At 48.1% G+C, this 27,414-nt stretch overlaps 1 protein-coding gene and 1 long non-coding RNA gene across 5 annotated transcripts in view; one reads left to right on the plus strand and one right to left on the minus strand.

Moving 5' to 3' along the window:
• Positions 1-27,414, plus strand: part of LOC149327789 (choline transporter-like protein 1) — an 85,603-nt gene that overhangs the window by 36,179 nt on the left and 22,010 nt on the right. For all 4 annotated transcript variants that reach the window (XR_016286262.1, XM_089563326.1, XM_089563325.1 and 1 more), the window contains exons 4-8: positions 4,769-4,917; positions 6,412-6,471; positions 24,070-24,148; positions 24,678-24,741; positions 26,459-26,567. Coding sequence is in view for 3 of the 4 variants with exons in the window: in XM_089563326.1 (XP_089419452.1) it covers positions 4,769-4,917; positions 6,412-6,471; positions 24,070-24,148; positions 24,678-24,741; positions 26,459-26,567 (461 nt within the window). In the remaining variant the exon portion in view is untranslated. The remainder of the gene's footprint in view (positions 1-4,768; positions 4,918-6,411; positions 6,472-24,069; positions 24,149-24,677; positions 24,742-26,458; positions 26,568-27,414) is intronic.
• LOC149327790 (uncharacterized) lies at positions 6,398-9,714 on the minus strand. Its single transcript, XR_016286263.1, has 2 exons — positions 8,812-9,714; positions 6,398-6,794 (listed from the first exon to the last, which is right to left on the minus strand). It is a non-coding gene; the product is annotated as an uncharacterized LOC149327790 (long non-coding RNA).

Raw genomic sequence — 27,414 nt, forward strand, 5'->3', positions numbered from 1 at the left:
AAAGAATGGCGCAAACAAGCAAAAACCTACACAGCACTTTACTATAACACATCAACGAAAGAAATCAAGGAATGCGAAGGTGAACGGCTGACAAGGGACACGCCATAAACCAACGGTGATAAAACATATGCCGCCGCGGTGGCTCAGTGGTTATGGTGCTCGGCTGCTGACCCGGAAGACGCGGGTTCGATCCCGGCCGCGGCGGTTAAATTTCGATGGAAGAGAAATTCTAGAGGCCCGTGTACTGTGCGATGGCAGTGCACGTTAAAGAATCCCAGGTGGTCGAAATTTCCGGAGCCCTTCACTACGGCGTCCCTCATAGCCTGAGTCGCTCTGGGACGTTAAACCCTCATAAACCAAACCAAACCAAACCATAAAAAACATTATCTTGAAAGCTAAAAACTATAAAAGGCGTAAAAAGGTGAAAGTCCAAGAAGTAACACGGCAAAAAAACTAAAAGCTAAAAGGACCAATGTAGATTAAAGCCAAGTTTTATGTAGAGATCAACTGATGGAAGTGCGTAAAAGTGATGAAAGTGCGAAAAACAGCAGACTTGGTGGGAGGGTTCTACAGCTATGAGACCCAGCACGATAAGAGACGGAGCACTCAAACCAAATTTATAAGGAAATCAGCGATGTTTCACACCATGTACGGCGGGTAGAATAGGAGTAGCAGTTGTATAACCCTCAGCCACCGATCTCAACAACTGCACCCACCGTGAGGCCACGTGAGCGAAAGTTTTCCACATTCAAAGCGTACACGCACCACTCTCCTCAAATGAAACATCGCTCCGGCTTAGGCGTCCCAAGAAACAGTCGATTTATGCGGAAGCTGAACGAAGGAGATACTGTTACGGCGAGCAACAGCGAGGGCAGCTTAGTTGCAGTAAGGGGACTCTACTTGAAAAGTTGAAAAGGAAAACAAAGTGCACACTAACAAATATCCGTTTGCTACGATTAATGTGTATTTTCTTCAGGACTCATTTCATGTTACTGCTGCTGGGTTATTTTGAAGTGCTGGCAGTGGTATTACTGTAAGAATTTATGAGATTGGATTTCTTGTATTATGTCTGATTATAGTTACCTGATGCCGCTCGCTTTACAGAGCACTGTTTTCGTGCGTTACCCTGCGCAAGTTTCTCGGCGAATTCTTCGTTCAAACTTTGCTGTAAATCGTTCTTCGATCTTGGTTAGCGAAAAACCACACTGTGTATATTGCAGGCTTCCAGCACCTCAGCACAAATGCTCAGAAACGGCTAAAGATAGTCAAAAATATGTTTTAAGAGTAATAAAAGAATTGCTTCATAGTAAAGTTACTCATACAGCTATGGTGAAATGCTTTAAGTACACTGCTGACTGTTTTGCATAGCTCTTTGTTATGGACAAAATATCGCGATGAAGTCGTCTTCATTGCCGACATTGCCATGAGCACCGGTTCCTCCATAGCTAAATTTGGCCGCGCGAAGCGATTACGTCGCACACAACATTCGTGTCCTGCCGCCGTTCGAGAACGACGTTAATGGAGCCGGCAAAGCGCAGAGATGGGAACGGCGATAGCAGCGGCATGGATCTGTATTCATCCAGGAGCCGAAGCGCCGCAGGGACGGTTCGTGCCGTTCGAACATCACTCTACCTGAACGCGGGACGGTTGCATCGATCTCCAATACCCGTGCATTTCCTAGAACGACGGCTGTTTTACGCTGCCGACAACGAACTCGTATTCAGCTGTACAAAAGCTTGAGTTCACAAAGAAACGGTGCAGACATACGGATGTAGTCTGCCATTTCTCTTGGCCTCGGAACGTAAAAACGTGAGTGTCCTGATTTTCGAAGCGTAGACGGAATTGAGGACATGGGACACGTACGCACGACATCCCGAAGGTTTTGTCCACACGTTTGCCCAGAAATGCTTCTATTCTAGACGCTTCATAACATGCCATTCATTAATGGGGCCATACACTTTAATGATTCCTTTTGCGACAGATTCTTTGTGCCGTTCATCATTTGCAACGACCGCTCGTGACGTCTTGGCATCAAAGGCGGTGGAAATTGACAGTAATGAGGCAAAAAAAGAAGTTGTTCGGAAAAGTACTGTGCAAAGGACGACCTGCCGGGTACAATTTTTCATAACTGTTTGTTCGATTCACCCTTGAGTTTTGTTTTTCATGCAGTTTTGACTTTTTTCTTTAAGAGGAGGAAAAAACTCAGAGTAGGCTGTAGTAACAGTATGAGGCGCTATCACGGCACCTACACGAACGCGTGCACAAAAACTTGTAAAGACTCACTGCCTGAACAAGCTTTTAAAATCTCTTTGAAAATAGTATTTTCCCAATTCCGAGCACAATGATATCAGGAATTCGGTCTCTACTGGCTATCGTGGTGCCGCTTAGAATACTGTTGTGTGAACATATCGTTGCTGCTAGATTTGTAGGCCCTGTATATTTTCCGCATAGTAACGGCTGACTGTCAGGAGGCTTTACCATAATGGCAGCCATTACGCTTGACAGCAATTGGAATAGGGTGTGCATGAAATTGCGACCGTCGCTTTCGCCCTACAGTGTAAACAAAAATACGCCAATATGGGAGTAAGCCGAGCTCTAGCGCTTCCCCTTTAATTTAGTTTTAGTTTTATGGGGTTTAACATCCCAAAGCAACTCAGGCTATGAGGGACGCCGTAGTGGAGGGCTCCGGAAATTTCGACCACCTGGGGTTCTTTAACGTGCACTGACATCGCACAGCACACGGGCCTCTAGAATTCCGCCTCCATCGAAATTCGGCCGCCGCGGCCGGGATCGAACCCTCGTCTTTCGGGCCAGCAGCCGAGCGCCGTAACCACTGAGCCACGGAGGCGAATAAAAATAATAAAATGAAGCGTGCTAGAGGAGTGCTTACTCCCTTTTTACCCTTTTCTGATTAGAGTGTGGAGTCACTTTATCCGCAACCTGTAATGAGGTTTTCGGTCTCGATCGCAGGGCCGTAACACATTGCCCGAGAGGTGCAAGCAGTTCTTTGCGTACCCGGGGTTCTTTTCCACGCCCTCTGCCTGCTCTTATAGGCATGAGAATCCGCGCTTTGTGAAAGCCAGACGTGACATGCGGCATCTAGCTGGGCTGCGTCGAGAGGAGCTGCGCAAAGAATATTATCAGCCAAACGGGAGCCTCAGCTGACTTAGAATGCGGTCTCACGTTTGTAGCGGCCCTAGCGGCGGACGGCCGCAGTTTCGAGGCGCCCAGTGGAACAATTTCAGCGCCTCCTGGGCTGTGCAGGTTGCGTACAGTGATAACTGTATGTTATGACTGGTCAGTATCACCTTTGACTTCAAAGTCCGCAGTTGACTCTCCTTGATAGCCATTAGCCAAGGCGCATTAGAAAGGTGACGGCGACGGTGAAAAAAAATAGATAACAAAAATGTTCCTTTGGGCAAGATAATACGTTTAAACTCCATATTGCAAACCTTTAGTCCAGTAAATAAAAAAACAGCGTCTTAATGAAAACTGACTGATTTCCCCACATAATACCTGCTTCATACCAGGTAGTTTTGCATTGACCGTCACGGCCTATTACTTCCGTAATTTCAGCCACTTACTTGAAAATTTGATGGCGGGTATCTTCAAGCATCGGCGTGCTACAAATAAACAAAATACGAGTAGTCTACGAATACTATCGACTCAATGTGTGCAATGTGAACATGCGCGCTAGATGCAGTAGCTAAAAAGTAATGAATGGTTTCTGATCAACTACGACATTCACCGCGATAAATATCCTCTTGCGTTGGGTGCGCCTGGACGCCTAATCTACGTGCAGAAACGGTTGTCGCGCTCCAGTCATTATTATTACTTTTTTAGAGCGCAGCTCTTTGGCGCCCATTCTTGCGTTTCGCGACGTCGCCGTCGTCCCTCGTAACCAGCTCCGCAGCCGGGGCGGCGCGCTGCCCTAGCTGCGCGCGCTTCTGGCGCTATTTCTCCCACACGCCCAAGCGTCGCCACTGCGTTCGCCACTGCAGTGTTAAATTTATACTCGCGTACCATATGCGTGACCAGAAAACTAAGGAATGTTATGTTCCTGGAAAAGCAAAATTTCGCAGCGAATACCAATTTTGTTCTGGTGAACGTCATGCAATAGCTTCAAACGTAGTTTATTTCCTCTAATGATTCCGAAATCAAAGAACGCTGCAGTGCTTGCACTGTTACGCCAGGCCGCTGTAAAATGCTGTCACGTTGTGGTGACTACAGTCCGGCAGTCAGGAAGACAGCGAAAAGGGCTTCTAAAATAAACTTTATGGGGCTGACCACCGTCAACAAAGAACTGAATGACTCGTCGGCGGCGATAGCAACAAGCGTGCTCGGCGATTGACAAACAGAATGCGTGCCGCCCTTGGTGGCCCTCAATTTAAAGCTGACAAGGAAAAATCTAGATGAGCCGCCAAAGCATTTACAGCAGTCTGGAACAGTGTGGAAGGAGTTGCACTTGGGTGTGATCATTCGAGATATATCTGGCCGCATATCGCGTCGCAAACAAAATGATAAAGCCAAGTGCCGGTGGTTTTAAGCGTGAGCTAACAGTACAAAGATTCGCGGTAATATTGCACATTAAAGAGCCCCACGTGGTCGAAATTTCCGTAGCCCTTCCCTACGGCGTCCCTCATAGCCTGAGTCGCTTTGGGACGTTAAACCCCTTTAAACCAAAGCAAACGAATATCACCATAAACAAAAGCGAAATATCCCTGCTGTGATTTAGCGCCCACGTGTTTTTAATCGCCGCTGTGCGCAGGTGTGCGTCGCAATAGCGGCTGCCTCGCGGCGCGACTACGTTCGCCTGCTCCACCACGCGGACAGCTTCGGCAACCTGTGCGGGGTGGACAACCGGCACCGGAAGCTGATCGGTGTGCCCCACTCCGGACAAGACATGCGGAGGAGGAAGTGAGTCAAGAACACGTGTGGTTAAAGTCTGTTCGACTGTCGGTTACTAAGGGCCGTTGCAACGAACGGTAGTTCAGTTTGGATGGGACACTGCATGAAATGAGACCACTTGACCGTTGTGACTGTGGCACACCTGGGATGTTGATTCGTTCTTTACTTTGTTCATCAGTTTGGTCCTCCACCATTGGTTGCTGCCGCAGGGGACGTGACGGTTCCGAGCTGGCAAGCATTGCCAGTAATTGGCTATGATGTAAAAGGAGAGTGTACACAGCGGCAGAAGCGAATCAGCAAATTGGGAAAACTGCTGCAAAATGCGTAGCCAGGACTCTAATTCGACCCTAAAAAATTAGGAAACGAAGAATACTGGAAAATGCCGAGTTCTAATTAAGGGCAGTCCTTCCAATACACTTGATATTGCGGGGTCAAGGTCGTCGAGTTCGAATAAAGCAGATGTTCGCATTAGGCAAGTTTGAATCAACAAGAGCCCCCTCATTTTTCTTTGGACAGTAGGAGGAGGAGGGAGTTTTCGGTGAGGGCATACTATGCTGAAGCCTTCTTATGTACGCCGCTGCAGCGTAGGGCTGCTAAGGTACACCGGTAATGCTTAAGTTTCACAGGAAAATGTTGCTTCATTTCGTTTCATGCGGTATTCTCAGAAGGCTTAGAAAAACAATTGCTCGCTTACAGGGTACGGCCATACTCTCTCTTACACCTAATTCTACGCATTTGCCAGACTATAGCTTGTCTTTTCACTTCTAACACATTCCGTCCAGCCTCTTATCCTCCGGTAGCTTTAGCAAGCAAGGCGAAGCTGATAAACAGGCTCCAGCAGAGACAGAAAGAGCAAAGGTAATATCCCGGGACATACCGTCGCAACAGTCAGCCCTACCGAATGCCCACTACAGCTTCGAACCCTTAACGTTTCCAACTTTAAGGTGTTGGTGCGCTGTATTTAAACTCAAGGGCTTACAACAAAAACAGGAAGACAACCCTTAAAAAATATTTTAGACAGTCTATAGACTACCTATGGTCTGCCTATAGACTTCTGTTTCTAAAGACTACAAACGCTTCATGGACAAATCCTAGAGAATAGTCTATAGACCTTTTGAGGACCCCCGCCAAACCGGTTTCCTGGGCTGTGTGCAGAACGTGGGGGAGCTTCGTGCCCAACTCTTTTCTGTACTACGAGCACAGCCCAGCGCATAATATGACGGCGCCCATGGACCTCTTTTTGAAAAGGTCTATAGGCAGTACAAATGCTATAAACAGCCTATAACCATTCTATAGATTTATGGTCATACACTTTTAGTATACTTTTGTCCATGGACGGTCTATAGACTACGGATAGACAACAAGAAATATGTATAGGAAGGAAATAGTCTATAAGCAGTCTATAGACTGTCTATAGACCATTTTTATAGACAGATAACGTGCGCAAAACGTTTTGCTTGCTTTCTCACAATAACTGCTTTTGCTTCGATGTTCCTCCAACAGGATGCTCGAAAAGACGTCGGATTCGGTGTGGATGTGCGTGGAGACTTGTCAGAAGGAGACGTGAGTAGAACATCATTGCGACTTTCATGACGATGAACACAGACTTAGCATAATAACGAAATAGTACCTCGAAGCACAAATGTCAGCCATTTTTTTCTACAAAGCTGAAAAAAATAGAAAATAAAATGACGACCGAAATAATATTTTCGGTTATTCTTCTTCCTCGTAATAGTCTTCAGTGATCAGGCCTGCCCGATCTTCGGTGTCAACAGGTAAATAGTGCTCAGTTGTAGTGGTGAGCGGCTTGAAGAGAGCAAGACGACGAGACCCGCCGCGAGGTGGTTGCGAGGGTGCTCCGCCGAGTATGGCCTCTTGCGGTCGACCTGTAAGGACAGCAGCAGTCAAAATAGAAATAAAGGCCTCTGCAAGCGAAGCCTGTCGCCTACAGACGCTGCTGTAATGTTCTGACGAGCAGTAGAAGCCAACAAGCAAGCATTGCGGTAACGCGTATGTATGGGGAACCCCTGTCCCGCACTGGATTTAACCTGGTTCATCATGACGTTAAAAATTGGCAGTGGCTTATCTCGGCTACGCCAGGATATGCCTAGCGAGAGACACAGCTGAACAAGCGAGCTGAGGCGAGCGCAACGGCGAATTAAGCGGTGTGACGTCATACCAAACGGCGGGGGCGGCTCCGCGGCGAAGCGCGTGGTGTGACGTCATGCCAGATGGCGCGGCGAGTTCGCGGCGTCCGCCAGCTGCGGCGGTTGCTAGGCGACGGCTCAAGGTCGGTCTCCGTGCCTCCCCGGGGCACCGCCACAGCGAAATCGCAAGTTCGTGGCCAACGTAGCTTTCGCTACAGTAACAAATTGAACAGCGTCGTAAAAAGAGTGGTAAAATGGACGCTCCAAAGGTGCACATGGGCTGTGAGAAACGCCGTTGTAGAGAGCTACGGATTCTGTTTGCCCACATGGGCTTCCTCACTGTGCGTTTTACATTTCGCCTCCATTAAAGTGTGACCCCGTATTCCATGCTCAGGAAAATCTGTCTGCACGACAGTCTCTATGTTCATATTGTTAACATTTCACACTTCATGACTTCCCGAGGGGTGGGTGCGTCTGGCAGATGCACACGCGTTTCAGTCGCACGTATGACATACTCCATGAAATCCCCGCGTGATAACTGAAGAGACACGCATATGACACCGACACAAGCGAATGCCCCTGCGTTAGTGCACGTGCTTCGGCATGGTTCCATTGTTCTTACAAAGCTCTTATAGCTATAGCATCAAGGAATCCGTTCAGCAGAAAATCCGGCACGGAGCCGTGGCCTAAAAATCCTCATTGGTCGAGAAGTTCCTGGCGTCAGAGCATCTCAATTTATCTTAGAAGAGAAATCGGTTGGTGAAGTGCCGGAATCGAAACTGCCCCTTAGGTTGCGAGCCGGGTTCTCTATCTCTACGCCACCAATGAAGGTCCGCTCAGTGAGGATAAACGGAGGTGTTTACTGGTATTGGAATGCAGAAACGTTACCAGCGGTATAAATGCAATGGCAGTCTCACCTGCCATAGGCCGACCCTATCTGTACGTATCGTTTTCTGCGTCTTATATATCGTCACTGTCAGTCAAAGAGTGAAAGCAGATACCGTTCCTTCCGCGAAACAAGGAAGATTTGAACTTGTCTGCAAACTCACTAATGGCCGGCGAACAACCAGTGCAGGCAAACGACATAAAGGGGCTGTTTTCGACCAGATTTTCTTTCTCTACTCGGTCGTCTTAGATGGCGCGCTCACAGCTGTGAGCCCACGATCGCTAACCCTTCCGTGGATCTCTGGTCCCATGGACTTTCCTGGCAATAAGTTGACTCACCAGCTTGCGTGCGCTGCTATACTACTGGCACCGGGGATCTCGTGGACGAGCCCACTGAAGCTGCACGCGGTCAGGGCTGAAAAGGCAACTGTCCACGAATATTGCGCATACAAAAAATTGCGTTCATCTGCTCTGCCCGTGTTACACCCAAGGCTCTCGATCCGCGAAGCTCGCGCCCTTGGCCGAATTATATTCAGTCTGCTACCGCTGCTCCTACATACACCACTCCTCAATTTTGTACTTGTACACTCCCGCACCCAGATAAAAGTTAAACCTTCCTTCGCCTCTATTTCCTCTTTGCGTGGCCAAATGTAAGTTCAGGTACGCATTTTAGAACAGTTATTCCATTCATGCATTCTTGCGCATATTTGAAATGAGTCGGCCACCTCTCTAAAACAAGCGAAAGTTACTGCGATCGATTGCTACCCGTCAGCACCGACGCATTTTGCTGTTACGAAAAACGTCAGCAAAATTGCCGTTCTTGGCGTACTGAAGCAGTAACTACAGCAAGCTTATGGTGAGCAGGACTTACTCTTGCTTTGTCGCGGCAAGAGGCGACGCGTGAATCGCCGATCCGAGCTGCCACCGCTGTCGGGGGCGTCGTCTTCATATTGGGGTCGATAAGTCAATGCCTCGGATTCGGCAGCTAGCAGGTCGTGCGGCCAAGTCTTAGGCGTCGTTCCTGTGACGAGCGCTGGTGCAAGCCGCCCCGCTAACTCTCTTCTGTCGCCATCCTGCCTGCGTCCATAGATGTCCCCGTGCTTGCGCTTCGGATGCGTCGGAATTGGTGACATCCTTGGGAAAGGATTCTTACGAGGACGGTTAAATAGCCTGTCCCGAATGCGGGGAGGTAGACGCGAGAGCTTCCCGGACGTTGAGGTAGAAGAACGCTGGCGGCGACGAACTAAAGCGGGACCATTCTTCGGCGGTGGTCGCTGCCGCCCAGCGCGCCGAACGGTGGGGTTCACCTTAGTGGAGCGTGTGGCGAACCCGAGAAGTTCCATTATGCCCATTGTTGTCGATGCCTCCTCGGTAGTGCTGGTGGAGGCAGTGGTACGGGGAAGAGGGAGCTTGCGGGTCCTTCGCCGAAATTTGTGACCATGCTCTTCCGGGTCGACCCTGTCGCCGACGTCACTGATGTCTTCGTCGTCCACGAAACCGGCCTCAGGTTGCCTTCTCGTCGACGCGAGAGGCGTCGTCACCGTTGCTGTGGGCGCTTTTTTGGTCAACCGCGGGGGATTCCAGCTGACAGCAACAGCGAACCAACCTTTCTTCGTTGCAGAGCCAGAAAGAGTGGTCGTCCCTCGGGCAGTACTTAGCGTCGGTTTCTTGACATAGGAAAAGATGTCTTGCTCTGCGTGTCCAGAGGGGGACGGACTCTCACCGGCTGCTTGATGTGGGGCGACCGTTGTCTTGGTTGGGTTTGCGACACCAATTTCCCATCGCCGTCTTGGGTGCGTCTCTGCGTCGTAGTCGGCTGCGTGGTGCCTGGCGATCGTGGGCGACGGTGAGCGGTCTGATCGCCCCTCGGCATTTGCGGCCATGTAAGCGAGCGAAGCAGCGGTGATTACGAAAGTGAGAAAGAGCGGCAGCAAGATGATGCAGGCGGTCTTAATCATGCGGTGTGTGGAAATCAAGTCCGGCGAAGGGTTTTCGGATTCGAGGTTGGGCGGCCCTTGTGCAGCAGGAAAGTCATTTCTGGTTGCAGGAAGCATCTTGCAGTTGCGCAGTCCCGATGACCTCTTTCTTCTTCTTCTTCTGCCTCTTCTCCTCCTCGCAATCTGCTTTAAAATAAGCAAGCGCGTGGGAACGGATACCGGTCCTGATGGTTGAGAACCAAGCGGCAGTTAGTGTCAGAAATTCCGCTCTTCTCTAACGCTAGACGGCCAAGCAATTGTGGCAGCTCAATGGCGCACCCGACTGATTAAAAAAAAAAAATGTGCGAGGCCTTTGTCCTGTAGTGGATGTAGTTCGACTGATGATGGTAATGATGACATGGAGCAGGCTGCGCTTCGTTTTTATTTTTTTAACTCCAAGACTTGTAGCATAAAAGAGGCGAGGTGTCTCGAAGCCTAAGGGGTCAGTGTTGTAGTGCCGGCGCCCACATTTCGATGGCTGGCCTCTGGAAACCAGCGCTGCGCGCCCGCCGTCGCTCAAAGCAGGCCCAGACTCTCTCGGACATGTTGCGGCTTGCAGCGTGAATCATCCGCCTCGCTGGCGCCGACGCGGACCCTTCCTCCTTCCCTCCTCACCGTCGATGCGAACTCCTACGTCGCTTCGTCGGCCGTCGCCTCTCGACCATTGGTCTAATTTGAACGGTGGCCAGTGCCGTGACCTGACTGGAGGATTTGAACTGCTGGCTGCCGCAACCGACACCGGCGGCTTTAAAAACGGAGCCGCGCTCAACCCGCGCAGCAGACGGGCAGCAGAAGAGCCATCACGCCGGAGCTACGCTCGCCGCCGGGGCCGCCCTTCTTCTTTGTGCTAGCCCGTGGTGCTCTTGGCCCCTGTATCATGTAAAAGCCCTTGTACATAGTGTACATAAAAGTCCTTTGATTCACCGTCGCCTTGACCGTTTCCTGGCTCGGACACCCTGTCCCAACAGTGTGTACCTACAGTACTAGAGACTCGGAGTTGTTCAGCAGAGTACCTAAATTAAGCGATGACGAAGTGCGAAGATTGTTGGAACTGCTCTAAATGGGAAGCTAGGAGAACGTGCAGAGGTTAGTAATAAAGCAGGTTTTCTTCTCCCACTGAAGGCGGAAAGTATGAAATGCTATTTAGTGCCGGAAATGGTCGGGCCATGGTAAGTGCATGCAGGCTTATACTGGTAGTAATAATGGCGTGGTGTGTCTGTGCGAGACATTATAGAGATTTATCACAGCGGAGATGTACTAAAGCAGATGTATGTCGGATTACCGGACACCTGCGATTGCGGGGAGGCTGGGACGGGGCCAGGTGTGGCCCCTACGCATGCGCAGCTGTCGTCCCGTGATTCGGTATACGTCTAAGCTAGTGCTGTATGTTGCAAAAATTAATGGTGTGCGTGTGAACGAAAAAAAAATTTTGTTGCGTACCTCCCCTCCCAGACGCCGGTTAATGTCAACATCTGGTGGAACATGGTCATTCCCACACAACTCCGGACATTTCACACGATTGGCTCGCGTGATCACTAGGAAATGATTTGATTTTACCCACAGTCGCGTCTTGTAAAGTTTTGTGGCCTATAGTATGTCTCCGTTATGCTAAATCTCTTTATTTTGTGCCGCCCATGCGTAATTCAGACTAACTCAGCATGTCTAACTCAGCTGGCCAGCATTCAGCATAGAATTTCTCAGCATTGCTGTGGAACTATATATTTCAATTATATTTCTTTATTTACTTCTGCCGCACCTGCATACACACGTGCGTCGTAAATAAATGTGTGTTGTAGTTCATCTCACATAGGATATTGTGTAGAGATCGCGCTGCACATTTCGTGTTTCTTGACCCATTCATTTTCTTGAAACGCCGTGGTGTAGCGCGACGTGGTGCGAGTCCGCCTCTTGATGCCGCAGGGGAGGGAAGGTAATAGATAAGTCAACTCTGATGTCCCATTGTAAGACAATTTACAGCCGAGAACTTCGGCGTGCCAAGAAGAGCCCTGCAAAGCATTCTTTTCAACAGTGATCCCTAGAGCACGCTGCACCTGGTTTTTATTGAAAGTAGCCCGAAATGATGAACTCATATAATAATAGACACCTTTACCACACCGTATACCGTGTTATCGTTAGCGTTACCGGAGTACTAATGCGGATGCGCAGATCAGCTCGAGGGCTCCAGATAGCGCCAATTACACGGCAGCTGCACGCACGCCTGCTGCACCGAGACCAATCAGCGCGTGCACACTTGCTGTGAGCGGGATCCCGGTACTGCAGTGACGGTAAGGGTAACACGGTACGGAGTGTGCTAAAGGTGTCTAATCTCTTCAATTTAGTGGGACTCGCACTGCGTTAGATTCGTGGGGAAAAGCACCTGGATGGCGGCTTATAGTTGAATCCATTACCCGTGGCGCCACTACTGACATTGCTAGCAGAACCGTTTCAAAGGGTGGAATAGCGCGTTTAGAAGATTTTTCTCAACAGGCTTCTTCATTAGACACCTTTAGCATACCATGTACTGTGTTACCGTTACCGGGAGTACCGGGAGCCTGCGCGCCGCCAATGCGCGTGCGCAAATTGGCTTGACGGCGCCAGATGTCGCCACATACCCGGCAGGTGTGCTCGCGCCCGCAGCGTCGAAGCCAATCAGCGCGTACTCACCGCTGGTGGGCGGGTTCCCGGTACTCTGGTAACGGTAACACGGTAACACGGTATGCTAAAGGTGTCTATTATATGGCTCATCGTTGGCGAAACTTAGCGTTTTATGGCCAGAAGATTAAATAATTATTTCAGCTCAGAGTTCTTAAGGCGAATAAAACTTGCAGCATAACGGAATTTCAAGAGCCTAATTTCTCCCCTAATTTTTCAGCCTGCAATTGTTAGATCTGCACCAATCTGAAACATTGGGCGAATTTTTGTTAGTTATATTTAAAAAGAGGAAGTCAGACGCAAGCAAGGAGAAATAAAAGATAGAATATGGGGCGCCCTGTTCATGCACTGTGCTTTGACAGTATGGTAAAACTTCACTTGTGGTCCGTGTCGTACAAATGAGGTTGTATTTCATCAGGTCGAGTTATTATACAGGTTAGAAATAGGATTCAGAAGAGAAAGGAACAAATATATATTTGTCTTCTAGCGCATTTACCTGGACTATAATACATCATGGTCGACGCACCAAGGTTGTCTTTCATGACGACAATCAAGGAATCGTGATTACGCTAAGTCGCATCGTTCATTACGTTCAGAACAGTGCGGTTCTTCAATATATAACGTTCTTATGAATACTCCTGCGCTACATAGATGTTGTCACTGCGCTTGGACTTTCGGTTGCGCCGCTAGCGGAAATCTTCATCATCCTCAGAGATCCGGTACCAACCACTGTAAGTTGACGATTTCTGTTCCCTCTTTGCCGATGTGCTGGACGTGCTCTTGACTTTAAGGCCCACAGTTCTTCCTTTTGCCGGGAAGGGGTCTGAAACACTACCTTGTGGAGACTCACCATACTCCGGCCGATCACTCGACGCATTATCACCGCGTTTCTTCGCAGTCGTTGTATTGGTGGTCGGAAGTTTTTGGGCAATCTCCGGACGCCTGGCGTTCTTTGATGAAGTATGGGTAATAAGCTGCACGTCTTCCAGCGGTCTACTTGCTTTCATGCTTGTGATGAGTGCATTAGCTGTAAGAGTTAAGTCGATAGTGCTCTTTTTTCCGCTCGGGGCACGACTTGAGACACTATTTGACAAACCCTTGTATTGGGTTGTTAGCGGCACTCCAGACACATTCCTTACATGGAGCTTGATTGAGGTGATGACTGGCGTGATTGGGTCGTGGCTTTCCCGACCGGAAGTTGGCGATAAAGCACCCACGCTTTCTGACGCTTTAACGTCTACAGATGCCTGTGCCTGCTGGTGTGTCGTGGTTACCCTACGAAATTCAAGTCCTTGCGTCCTGCTGTGAGTCAGTTTCTTGAAATAGGAAAAGATGTCTTGCTCTGCGTGTCCAGACGGGGACGGACTTCCGCCGGCTGCTTGATGTGGGGCGACCGTTCTCTTGATAGGGGTTGTGGCTGTGAGATCGGTACCCCATCGCCGTCTTGGATGCGTCTCTGCGTCGTTGTCGGCTGCGTGGTGCCTGGCGATTGTGGGCGACGGTGAGCGGTCTGATCGCCCGTTGGCATTGGCGGCCATGTAAGCGAGCGAAACAGCGGCGTTGAGGAAAGTGAGAAAGAGCGGCAGCAAGATGATGCAGGCGGTCTTAATCACACGGTGTGTGGAAAGCAAGTCTGGCGAAGGGTTTTCTGGCTTGAGGTCGGGTGCCCGTTGTGAAGCAGGAAAGTCACTTCTGGTTGTACGAACCATCATGTAGCTGCGCAGCCTCGATGACCCCTTTCTTCGTCTTCTTCTGCCTCTTCTCCTCCTTGCAGTCTGCCTTAAAATACGCAAGCACGTGGGAACGGGCACGGGTCGTGGTGGTTGAGAACCAAGCGGCAGTTGGTGTCAGAAATTGCGCTCTTCTCTGACGCACATATTGACTAGCGAAATTCACACACACAGGACAAGAGAAGGCAACAGAACACACGCTAGTACGAGAAATAGTTCTGTCGGCTTCTCTTGTCCTGTGTGTGTGTGAATTTCGCTAGTCAATATGTGTGATACCGATTACCAACTTGCCCAACTTAAAGCATTATCAGTTACTTGTCTAACGCTAGCCGGCCCAGAAATGATGGCGGCTCAATGGCGCACCCGACTCATTGAATAAAAATATGCGAGGCCTTTGTCCAGTAGTGGATGTAGTTCGACTGATGTTGATGATGGTGACATGGAGCAGGATGCGCGTCGTTTTATTTTTTTTTAACTCGAAGACTTGTAGCATAAAAGAGGCGAGGCGGCTCGAAGCCTAAGTGGTCAGTGTGATTGCTATTAGGTACGTTTTCTTTGTGTATCTGCAGTACTGTAGACTCGGAGTCGTTCAGAAGAGTATGGAAACTAAGCGATGATGAAGTGGGAAGCATTAATGGAACTGCTCTAAATGGGATCTAGGACAATGTGCAGAAGTTAGTAATAAAGGAGGTTTTCTTCTCCCACTCAAGGCGGAAAGTATGAAATGATGGCAGGAAATGGTCGAGCCATGGTAAGTGCATGCACGCTTTTAATGGCGTGGTGTGTCTTTGCTAGACATTAGAGTGATTTAGAACAACGGAGATGTAGTAGAACAGACGCATGCCGGATTACCGGACACTCTCGGCGCTTGCGGGGAGGCAGAGACGGGGCGAAATGTGGCCACGACGCATGCGCAGTCGGCGTCCGGTGATCCGATATAGATCAATGCTTGTACTGACTGCTGCAAAAATTTATGGTGTGCGTGTAAACGAAAAAAAAAAATATTGATGCGCTACCTCCCCTCCCAGACGCCGGTAAATATCAACATCCTGTGGAGGACGCTCATTCCCACACAACTGCAATCATTTCACACGATTGGCTTGCGTGATCAATTGGAAATGATTTGATTTCACACACACTCGCGCCTTGTAAAGTTTTGTGGCCTGTAGTATGTCACCGCTATGCTAAATTCCTTTATTCTGTGCCGGCCATGCATAATTCAGACTAACTCAGCACGTCTAACTCAGCTGGCCAGCATTCAGCATAGAATTTCTCAGCATTGCTGTGGAACTATATATTTCAATTATACTGCCTTATTAACCTATCCTCCACCTGCATACACAGGTGCGTCGTACATAAATATGTGTTGCTGTTCATCTCACATTGGATATTCTGTAGAGATCGCGCTGCACACTCCGTCTTCCTTGATCCATTCATTTTCTTGAAACGCTGAGGTGTAGCGCACCGTGGTGCGAGCCTGCGTCTTGATGCAACAAGGGGGGGGGGGGGGGGGGTATTAGTTAAGCCAACTCTGATGTCCCATTGTAAGACAATTTACAGCAGAGACCTTCGGCGCGCCAAGGAAAGCCCCGCAAAGCATTCTTTTCAACAGTGGTCACCAGAGGACGCTGCGCCTGGATTTTTTATAGCCCGAAGTGATGAACTCACATCATAATAGGCACCTTTAGCATACCATAATAGACACCTTTAGCAGAAGGGAGAGGAACAAATATATATTTGCCTTTTAGCGCATTTAGCTGGACTATACATCATGGTTAACGCATCAACATTGTCTTTCATGATAATAATCAAGGAATCATCATTACCCTAAGTCGCATTGTTCCTTACGTTCGGAACAGTGCGACTCTTCACTATATAACGTTCTGATTAATATTCCTGCGTTAGACAGATGCTGGTACTGCGCTCGGACTTTCGGTTGCGCCACTAGCGAAAATCTTCAACATCCTCAGAGATCCAGTACCAACCACTGTAAATTGTCGATTTCAGTGCCCTCTTAGCCGATGTGTTGGCGGATGTGCTCATGACTGTGGGGTCCACGGTTCTTCCTTTCGCTCGGGCGGGGTCTGAAACACTACCTCGTGGAGACTCACCATAGTCCGGCTGATGGCTTATGATGTTGAGCCGAACATCACTCGACGCATTATCAGCGCGTTTCTTCGCAGTCGTTGTATTGGTGGTCGGACGTTTTTGGGCAATCTCTGGATGCCTGACGTTCTTTGTTGAAGTATGGGTAATAAACTGTACGTCTTCCAGCGGTCTACTTTCTTTCTTGCTTGCGATGAGTGTATTAGCTGTAAGAGTTACGACGATAGTACTCTTTCTTCCCCTCGGTCCACGACTTGAGTCATGATTTGACAAACCCCTCGACCTGGTTGTTAGCGGCACTCTCGACACATTCCTTACAAGGACATTGTTTGAGGTTATGACTGGCGTGATTGGGTCATGGCTTTCCCGTCCGGAAGTTGGCGATAAATGACCCACGCTTTCTGACGCTTTAACGTCTGTAGATGCCTGTGGTTGCTCCTTATGTGTGGTGGTTTCTCTATGAACTTGAAGTCCTTGCGTCCTGCTGTGTGTCAGTTTCTTGGAATGGGAAAAGATGTCTTGCTCTGCGTGTCCAGACGGGGACGGACTTCCGCCGGCTGCTTGATTTGGGGCGACCGTTGTCTTGATAGGGGTTGCGGCATTGAGATTGGTTGCCCATCGTCGTCTTGGATGCGTCTCTGCGTCGTAGTCGGCTGCGTGGTGACTGGCGATCGTGGGCGACGGTGAGCGGTCTGATCGCCCGTCGGCATTTGCGGCCATGTAAGCGAGCGTAACAGCGGTGATGAGGAAAGTGAGAAAGAGCGGCAGCAAGATGATGCAGCCGGTCTTAATCATGCGGTGTGTGGAAAGCAAATCCGGCGAAGGGTTTTCGGACTCTAGTTCGGGTGCCGCTTGGGCGGCAGGAAAGTCACTTCTGGTTGCAGGAAGCATCTTGCAGTGGCGCAGCCTGGATATGACCTCTTTCTTCTACATCTTCTGGCTCTTCTTCTTCTTGCAGTCTGCATTAGAGTAAGCAAGCGCGTGGGAACAGATACGGGTCGTGGTGGTTGAGAACCGAGCGGCAGTTGGTGTCAGAAATTCCGCGCTTCTCTAACGCTAGCCGGGCTGGAAATGATGGAGGCTCAATGGCGCGCTCGTCTGATTGAATAAAAATGTGCGAGGCCTTTATCCTGTAGTGGATGTAGTTCAACTTATGATAATGATTACATAGAGAAGGCTGGTCGTCTTTTTTTCTGCTTAACTCGAAGACTTGTAAAGTAGCATAAAAGAGGCGAGGTCGTTGCCTAAGTATTGCGATTTCGTATGCTCTCATTGGGTACCTGCAGTACTGGAGACTAGGATTTGTTCAGCAGAGTATAGAAAATGAGCGATGGCGAAGTGCGAAGGATTATTGGAACTGCTCTAAATGGGAAGCTTGGAGACCGTGCAGAGGTCAGTAATAAACTATGTTTTCTGCTCCCACTAAAGGCGGAAAGTATGAAATCCTGTATAGTGTAGGAAATGGTCGGGCCATGGCAAGTGCATGCACGCTTATACCGGTAGTAATACTGGCGTGTTGTGTCTGTGCGAGACATTAGGGAGATTTACACAGCGGAGATGTGCGGGAGCAGACGCATGCCGGATTACCGGACACCTTCTGCGTCTGCGGGCAGGCAGAGACAGGGTCAAATGTGACCATGGCGCATGTGCAGCCGGCGTCCGGTGATCCGGTATATGCAGAGTCTGCTGCAAAAATTTATGGCATGCGTGTAAACGAAAAAAAAAATTATTGTAGCGCTACCTCCCCTACCAGACGCCGGTTAATGTCAACATCTGGTGCAGTACGCTAATTTCCACACAACTTCAAACCTTTCACACTATCGGCTCGCGTGAATACTACGAAATGGTTTGATTTCACGAATACCCGCGTCTTGTAAAGTTTAGTGGCCGGTAGTACGTCTCCGCTAAGCTAAATCTATTATGTGCCGCGCATGCGTAATTCAGATTAATCCGCACGCCTACTTCTGCTGTTCAGCGTTGTCACCATAGAATTCCTCAACGCTGCGGTAAAACTATATATTTCAATTATATTACCTTATTTACTTCTCCTGCACCTGCATACACGCGTGCGCCGTACATAAATGTGAGCTGCTGTTCATCTCACATGGGATATTCTGTAGAGATCGGGCTGCACACTTCGTGTTTCTTGATCCATTCATTTTCTTGAAACGCCGTGCTGTAGCGCGCCGCGGTGCGAGTCTATGTCTTGATGCAGCAGGGGAAGAAAACTATCATCATCATCATCAGTCTGACTACGCCCACTGCAGGGCAAAGGCCTCTCCCACGTCTCTCCATTTGACCCTGAACCTTGCCAGTTGCGGCCACCGTATCCCCGCAAACTTACTGATCTCATCCGCCCACCTAACTTTCTGCCGCCCCCTGCTACGTTTGCTTATCTTTCCTTCGCATTAAATGCCCTGTCCAAGCCCATTTCTTCCTCTTGACTTCATCTAGGATGTCATTAACCCGCGTTTGTTCCCTCACCCACTCCGCCAACTCTGATGTCCCTGGAGGGCACTCCTTTTCTACAGTGGTCACTAGAGCACGCTGCGCCTGGTTTTCTTTTAAAGTAGCACAAAGTGAACTCATATCATTATCTCTTCTATTCAGCGCGACTCGCGTTGCGTTAGATTCGCCGGGAAAAGCACCTGGATGGCGACTTATAGTTGAATTTATTACCCGTGGCGGCACTGCCACTGACATTGCTAGCAGAACCGTTTGAAAGGCTGGAATAACGCCTTTAGATTATTTTTCGCGACACGCTTCGGCATTATATAGCACATTGTTAGCGAAACAAAATTTTATGGCCAGGAGGAGAATAATTAATTCAGCTCAGAGTTCTCATGGCGAAGAAACTTAAACCGTAATGGAATTTCAAAAGTCTAATTTCTCCCATAATTTTTCATCCCGCAATTGTTAGATCGGCACCAATATGAAAAATTGGGCGAATTTATGTTAGTTGAATTTAAAAAGGGGAAGTCAGAAGCAGGAAAGGCTAAATAAGAGTATGGGGCGCCCTGTTCATGCAGTGTGCTTTGACACTAAGGTAAAACTTCCCTCGTGTTCGGTGACGTACCAATGAAGTTTTATTTCATCACTTCGAATTACTATACAGCTGAGAAATAGCAGGCAGAAGAGAAAGGAAGAAATATATGTTTGTATTTTAGCGCATTTAGCTGGACTATAATACATCGTGGCTGACGCACCAATATTGTCTTTTATGATAATAATCAAGGAATCCTCATTACGCGAAGTCGCATCGTTGATTACGTTCAGAACAGTGCCATTCTTCAATATATAACGTTCTTAATAATACTCCTGCGTTATATAGATGCTGGTACTGCGCTCGGACTTTCGCTTGCGCCGCTAGCGGAAATCTTGAACATCCTCAGAGATCCAGTACCAACCACTGTAAGTTGTCGATTTCGGTGCCCTCTTAGCCGATGTGTTGGCGGACGTGCGCTTTACTGTACGGCCCACGGTTCTTCTTTTTGCTGGGACGGAGTCTGAAACACTGCCTCGTGGAGACGCACCATAGATCGGCCGATGCCTTTTGGGGTTGAGCCGACGATCACTCGACGCATTATCACCGCGTTTCTTCGCAGTCGTTGTATTGGTGGTCGGACGTTTTTGGGCAATCTCCGGGCGCCTGACGTTCTTTGATGAAGTATGGATATTAAACTGTGCGTCTTCCAGCGCTCTACTTGCTTTCTTGCGTGTGATGAGTGTATTAGCTGTAAGAGTTAAGTCGATAGTGCTCTTTCTTCTCCTTGGGGCTCGACCAGAGGCAGGATTTGACAAACCCCGGGACCGAGTTGTTAGCGGCACTCTCGACACATTCCTTACAAGGAGCTTGATTAAGGGTATGACTGGCGTGATGGGGTCGTGGCTTTCTCGACCGGAAGTTGGCGATAAATGACCCACGCTTTCTGACGCTTTAATGTCTGCTGATGCCTGTGCATGCTGCTGGTGTGTCGTGGTTTCCCTACTAACTTCACGTCCTTGCGTCCTGCTGTGTGTCCAGGCATAGTCAGATGGCTGCTTCGATGTCCAGAAGTGGCTGTGGTTATTCAGAGGGCTGTAGGCGTCGTGTGGTTGGTGGGCTGACCCATCTGAAGACGTTTCACTGGCGAAGACTGAGGACTTGGCGCTCGTGTTGAACAGGCTGTTATTTGTTCCGAAAGTATTATTTCGAGCTGAAATTTGCTTAAAAGTAGTTGCGCGTGAAGGTTTCTCATTTTCTGTCGTGAGTACATGGAGGTCTACCGTAGCACCAGTGGTTTGCGATATAGGCGAAGTTTGGGAAGGCGTCATAAGACGAGGTTCATTGGGGTGGGGTTTTCCGGTTTCTGACTTGGTAGCAGTACGATTGGCACGGGTACCTTTTTTGTTCAAACTTAGCACTATAATAGAAGGCAGAACAGAGGTCCCGGTGTCTTTTCGTCGCGCGGTAGTCGTCACCTCAACCAATTCTGTTTCGTTTAGTGAAGGTGTCGATGAAATTGAGAGAGTCTGGACCCTCACCTGTGAACCTGGCGCAGGCTTCGTAACGTAGCCGCTTGACGGGCGCGGTGAAGACTTTACTGGTGATATTCTCCAGGGTTCTTTAAGTTCCTCTGCACTAACCGTGGTCATTGCGTCATGTGATTGTATGTCGGGATGGAATTTCGCCTTGGTAGATGAATATAACAATGAAGAGGACATCTCGTGAAATGTTGGCAATGTATCGTTCCTCTGGAAGGGATACAAAGAGCGCTCGTCAGCGCTGGTTGGAAAATCGCTATAGTCTTCAGGATTTATGCTTGATCTTGCATCTTCCTCGAAAGGCTCAGCTTCCCCACGTGGTTCAAGCGGCGTTGTCTTGGCTTTTTGCTCCGTCTTATTGTTAGCCGACTGTGGTACGTTGGATACAGTTATGAAAGAAAACTTGCCTAGATCTGTAGAAGTTACTCTGTAGATGTCTTGCATTCCAGTTACCTTAGATGAGGAGTCTGATTCGTTATTCTTGTCTCCAGGCTGCGGGAAGCGCTTGACTACGAAGTCTCGTGAAGGCGGAGTAGCAGTAGTTTCGAGATGCGTCATTTCAGGCTCTACTGATGCACGTCCAGAGTTATTGATAAGTACAGTGCTATTCGCTTCTGGAACTATGTGCGTAAATTTAGGCACAGTTATTGACACTGACGACACAACATGGTTTTTGTGTAAACTCGTCGGGGTGCCTTGAATTATTTCTTGAGAAAGACCACGCTGCCAGAAATGCTCATTGGATTCCTTGTCAGTGACTCCATCAGTTGTTTTACGTAAATTACCTTCACTTCGCATCGCCATACTTTGCTCCTTTGAGGGAATGCCACTTTGAGGGGATGTTACTGTGATTCTGTCAGGCATATTTGAAGAAGGAATCATTCTGTCGTGGGATTGGGCACTTTTTGGAACCGTGTTAAGTCCTTCAGTGGAGTCTGGCTGTCGTACTGTGGATGAGGAATTGAATTTGTGAACAGACTGAGTTCCGAGAAACGCCCCAGTCCCACCGATCTTTCCGGAAATCGAGCCAGTTGTCGTAGCAGTTGTTGGCCATCCTGCTAGAGAACGTGTAGGCACAGTGGTGGGATCGTGTGAGCGATCGGTAGTAGAAGCGCTCTCACCTTTATTGCTGCTGGCAAGCGAAGAGGGCGCGGTAACTGAGTGCACCGTGTCGGAAGCAGTCGAGCTCGTCTCTGTGAAGGCTACCTTGTTCACAATGGATACACATAATACCGTGGAGCTGTTGCCCATTGATGGCACGGAACTGGAAGATGGTGGGTTCGTCGCTGCTCCAGTCGAAGACATCGCAGAGGGACGAGGCTTTGGTGGTACCGAGCTGCGTTCTATAAGCGGCGTAAAGTCCTCCCACTCGAAAGTAGTATCCGAATCTAGACCTCGCATATCCACGCGACCCTTGACGTCGTGATGATCCGGAGACGAGTGTGACCCGGAGGCTGACTTGGACAGGTAGAGGGCGGAGGTGGACACCACGGTGATGGTCCACAGTAGCGGCAGCAGGATGATGCATCCAGTCTTGAGAAGTCTGTGTGCAGCCTTAACGTCCAGTGCAACCTCGGTGTCGGACTCGTAGCGATGACGGTGGTAGAGGTAGGGGTTGTAATGGTGCATAGCTCTCAAACCTTTTTCAAGTTCCCTTAGCAGCGTAGGTATGCACCATCAACTGTCCACATTTCTTCTTCTTCTACTCCGCATTCAGTGACACCACCTGGCGAACAATTCAGGAATTGGGTATTTTTTATAATGCGACAGAGCCTAGGAAAAGAAGAAGGCGTAACGAAGTGAACCAATAATGCCCTGAGGCATTCAACATCGCATTAAAAAAAAAAAGTGAACCACTAATCTCCACTAGGTGGCTTCTTGGAGATCAGAGTAGTGAATTGGCATTACATAGCCTATGAAAGGAAGAAAAAGAACTGCTCAGAACAAGCATGCTGTGCTACAATGCTGCCTATTTTTATTAACACGTTACCCACGTTAGTGAGAGCACGAAACCTCTATTCCTTTGTAATGCTCCTATTGGGAGTTTACTATTATATTCTCGCGGGGCTAAGTTTACAGCACGCACGAAGAACGGCGTGCGACTTAATCGGTAACTTGGGGTAATTTCTCTATTTATATTTGAGAGCTGCTAGAGATAAACCTGGATAAGTTTTTTCCTGTTTGAATCTGCACCAAACCCTGGCTAAAGCCATCGTTCTTGAGGCGACAACAACAACTTGTGAAGTGATTAAGGTGACTTCTGCCCAATAAGATCTGGACGATTTGGTGACTTCAGTGGCAGACTGCGTTTGGCGTACATGGAAGAACAGAATCATCGTGCTGCTGGCTGCTCTCAATTTAAAGCTGTCAAAGAAGTTTTGAGGGGAGGCGACGAAAACAACCACGACATTCTGAAACAACATAGAAGTAGTTAAGCGTGGATGCAGCCATTCGAGATTAATCTGGTGTCATCTCGCGTCGCAAACAAACCGATCGATGAAGAGCTTTCCGGCGGCTTTGAGCGCAAAAAACACACAAAAAAAACAAAGATTAGCGGCAATATGCTTCCCAGATCGAATATACGTGCAGCTGAGGGGCAACAAGTAGGAAAGAACTCCGAGATGCACTCATCGTTTCCTTGAGAGTTCGCAACGGGGCTGACATCATATTTTTCTGGGACGAACTGCTAGTTTATTTGAAATTACACACAATACTTTATTTAGCCCAGCACAGTTAGAGCAGAACGAGATTGCAGATCAACGGATATAGAGCAGGCTTACTTTTAACATTTCAAATGCTTTTACGGACAAAAATTATTATGATTTCATATCCATTTAAAATAGTGGTATCCTGCACATATTTTATTACGAGTTCAAATCTACATCCGAACGAGGAGATGTCCTTTATTATTGCAATGTGTGTTTTATTATGCGGCCATTCGGTGTAGCGACACACTCGTTTTTGGAGAGCATTATTTAGCCATGTAATTACCGGATTGCGTCGCCTTGTCGCACACTCCATCAACCTGCATGACTCTGTCCGGTGGCACACGAAACCATATCTCCCGAGAATAATAGAAATCACTCGCATGATGCCGTGTACAAGACAACAAACTATTATATTTTTTTTCACTTTTCTCAGGCGTGGCCTCCTTCCCCATGTTTGTCCCGCGTCAGCGCTAGAAGTGCGCCAGCTGATACTGAAGGACTCGGACGCAAAGGTGGGTGCCCCTTACAAAGCGCTGAACTTTTTTTTTTTTGGGGGGGGGGGGGGGCTGGTGAACAAACCGCAGTCGCAGCTTGTTTGCATGCCCAACAATAATGGACGAAAGCATTTTGCGCGCGAAACCTTTTATGACGCTATGTTTTCGCACAATGTAAGATTTCAAAATAACAATCAATATATTCGCAGATCAACCGATGGCAGTCCTGTATTTTTGTTTCAATCAACATTTTCGCTATCGTCAAAACTGTCCCCCATTGGTTTCCTACGGGAGTCTTAACTGTCCGATGCGAGAAAGATTTTGCTATGTACCAGAAGAAATCGTCCATTGCCTTCAATACTTCGCAAAAGTATCTGAAAATTTTTTAGTTTCCAAATTTTTGTCCGGAATCGCTGGACATGCTTGCGCAAAAGGAGAAGAAATGATTTTTTTAGCTGGAACGCGACGCACGTACGCGAGAGAGCTCACATTAGAAGTGCTTTTTAACGTACACATTGTGAGCGCCAATTGCTTGTCCTTTTTTCAGATACTCGCTGGGGACCTGCTGTGGCAGTTAGATGAAATGTGCTTCGTGGTGCTGGTAGGAATCGGTAAGGGTGTACACTAAGTGCTTGAAGTACCATGTCTCAACTGCCGCTATTAGTGCCTGATGAAGGCATCGATAGGAACTGGAAATCGTGCAGTCTGACATGACGATTGCATTCACCTAATCTTATGTTTTTCTACCGCCTTGAGCGCCGAGTAGGGCGATAGCAGGCTCTGGCCGTTTATTGCTGCCAGTAATGAAATTGGAATGTATTAGGAGGAAAATGTTTCGTCCCTATCCTTGTTTCAAAGTTACATTTATGTCGGACACTTTATTTAAAATTGGGTTACATAGGGTAAGTAAATGTATTTTATGAATGGAAACAGAAAAATTGTATAACCAAATACTCTGACCTACAGCGCGCCCAATCTACAGAAGAATACTGCACGTTAAATATAAGCAAGAAATCTGATGCAAGGAACATGAAACATTGTGCAGTGATTTGCTAACTATGCGTTCTGTACCAGACGCTCGATAAGATCATTGCCGACCACATCAGATGAACCTAGGACCAGGTCAAATTTCGAAAGAGGCATTCGATAATAAATCACATTCACATGATCGATCCTGATGCATCGATTGCATACATTGCGAAAAAGTGTTCTGGGAGGGCTTAAGAGCAAATATTTGACGGGGAATAATCATCAACAATATCTACTTTCCACGTATAACTTTGAGTTAAGGAGCTCGAAACAAGAATTAGAGCAAGCATGTTAAGGACGTGAATAGACAAATCGCTATACAGTATGTTTATGAACTAATATGAAGGAAGCCGAAAGAAATGCAATGAGTACTAAAAAATATGGCGAAGAAACAATAACTTATGACGTGTAAGTAGGTATTAGCAGTAGTGAGCTGACGTACCTATGCTATGCTATGATATGAAGATAAAGTCCGTTATCTCAGGTTATCAAAAGCGAAAATGTTTGCGTGAAGTAAGCGTAATCTGCTCTTTGAGGCCCCTTAGAGGCTTGTTTGCAGATGGCTCCTCATAGCGACGTCAGCCTACCTCTACAACTGAAACACACTGTTACCGATCGAAGTAAATGACGGCAATAAGCACACCCCCTCACGGTGCTCATTGCGATTTAATTACTGCAAGTTCTCCAATCATGCGGCTGTTCCTATGTTCCTAAAACGCGCTGAATTATAACCACTGTGGAAAATTACCGGTAAAGCATGCTCACCGGAAATCTTAGGCGCTGGATCTAAACTGTAGCGTCTCTGATGCACACAAAAGGGGTTGAGTTGCTCTAAACGATGACTAACTGAAGAATTCTTTTCGTTCATGAAGCATCACCCACTAACCGCCGCGACCTTTTCTATGGACAATTCTACAGTACGATAGGCATTCACCGTATGTTCAGTAAAGTAGTTAGCGTTGTGTTTTCAATGCCGCTAGACAGATGCTTGCATTCCTTGGTCTTTACAGCATGCAACGTAAGTGCGCCGATTTCTGCCGTGCCCTCATTTACATCAGCGTTGGTTTCCCCAGTAGCTGCAGTAGAGCGGCATCCTGGCATGTTTATACTATGGTTTATGTGGTCTGTGTCTTTAATGAAACGACGGCTGCAACCGTGTAATTTGAGCGTCCATTCAAATCTCTGACTGCTAGCTCTAATTGTTGTTCAATACGCGCGCGGTTCATCAGCTCCTTATGCGCTGACAGAAAAAAAAAACCAAATAAATAAAACAGCTGGCCTTATGGCCTTTGGCCGCAGGCATCACGGTGGTGTGGATGCTGTGCCTTCGGTTCTGGATCAGCATCTCCTCCTGGCTCATCATGATGGCCTCCGCGGTTAGCACACTGGCCTTCACTATCACGCTGTGGTAAGTGCCAGCTACAGCACTTTTATCCGCACAGAAATGCCGGTCTTCCAGAAAGGTAGCGAAGGAGGAATAGAGGGAGCGATTGAGCAGAGACGCTGTTTGTTTATGGTTCATGAGTGCACCTGCAGACCAAGGTCGTCGGGATCCAGCCCGGGTGTGTTAACGTTTGCACATCCTTCAAACAATACTTATCGCCCTTTGTACTATGTATGGGAAATTCCTTACCACGGTCTTCGTCTGGTCGCATCACACGTCGAGTGCTGCATATAGAAAACTACTGCTGGGAATCCTTCTTAGAACCAGGTTCTTATGGCTGGAATCATAAGCATTCAGGGAGACTCGACCTTATCTTAGCCCATCTAATACTTAAACAGTCCCTCACCGCCTGTAATAAGATAAAGTGAAGGATTTTCGACACCGTTCGCGATGTTTGGGAAATGTGCTGAGTATCAAACTTTTCAAGCTGCCTTGGTGCTTCTTTTGCGACAATCTTGCATGATCTTACTATCAGCTGCGAAACTTGAATCGGTAATGTATGCTATAACGCGATATAGCATAGTATATATTGTACGGCGTGGCACAGTATGGGCGATTTAACGACCTCAGGTTGTACATGGGCCATGGTAGATACCGTAGTGGAGGGAGGGCTCCGGATTGATCCCTCGGGTTCTTTAACGAGCACGCATATAGCACAGCGCACAGGGATCTTTTGAATTTCACCTCTTCAGTAATGCGGCCATGATGGCCGGAATTATATCGTGTGCCTTTGCGCGCCTATCCACTGCCTGTGACGTGATTGCCTCAGAAACTGAACGATAAGTAGTGTTAATAGCATAATTTAAAGTAT

Source organism: Amblyomma mixtum, chromosome 10, assembly GCF_055824585.1.
Source record: "Amblyomma mixtum isolate Tamu chromosome 10, ASM5582458v1, whole genome shotgun sequence".
Classification (NCBI taxonomy): Eukaryota; Metazoa; Arthropoda; class Arachnida; order Ixodida; family Ixodidae; genus Amblyomma; species Amblyomma mixtum.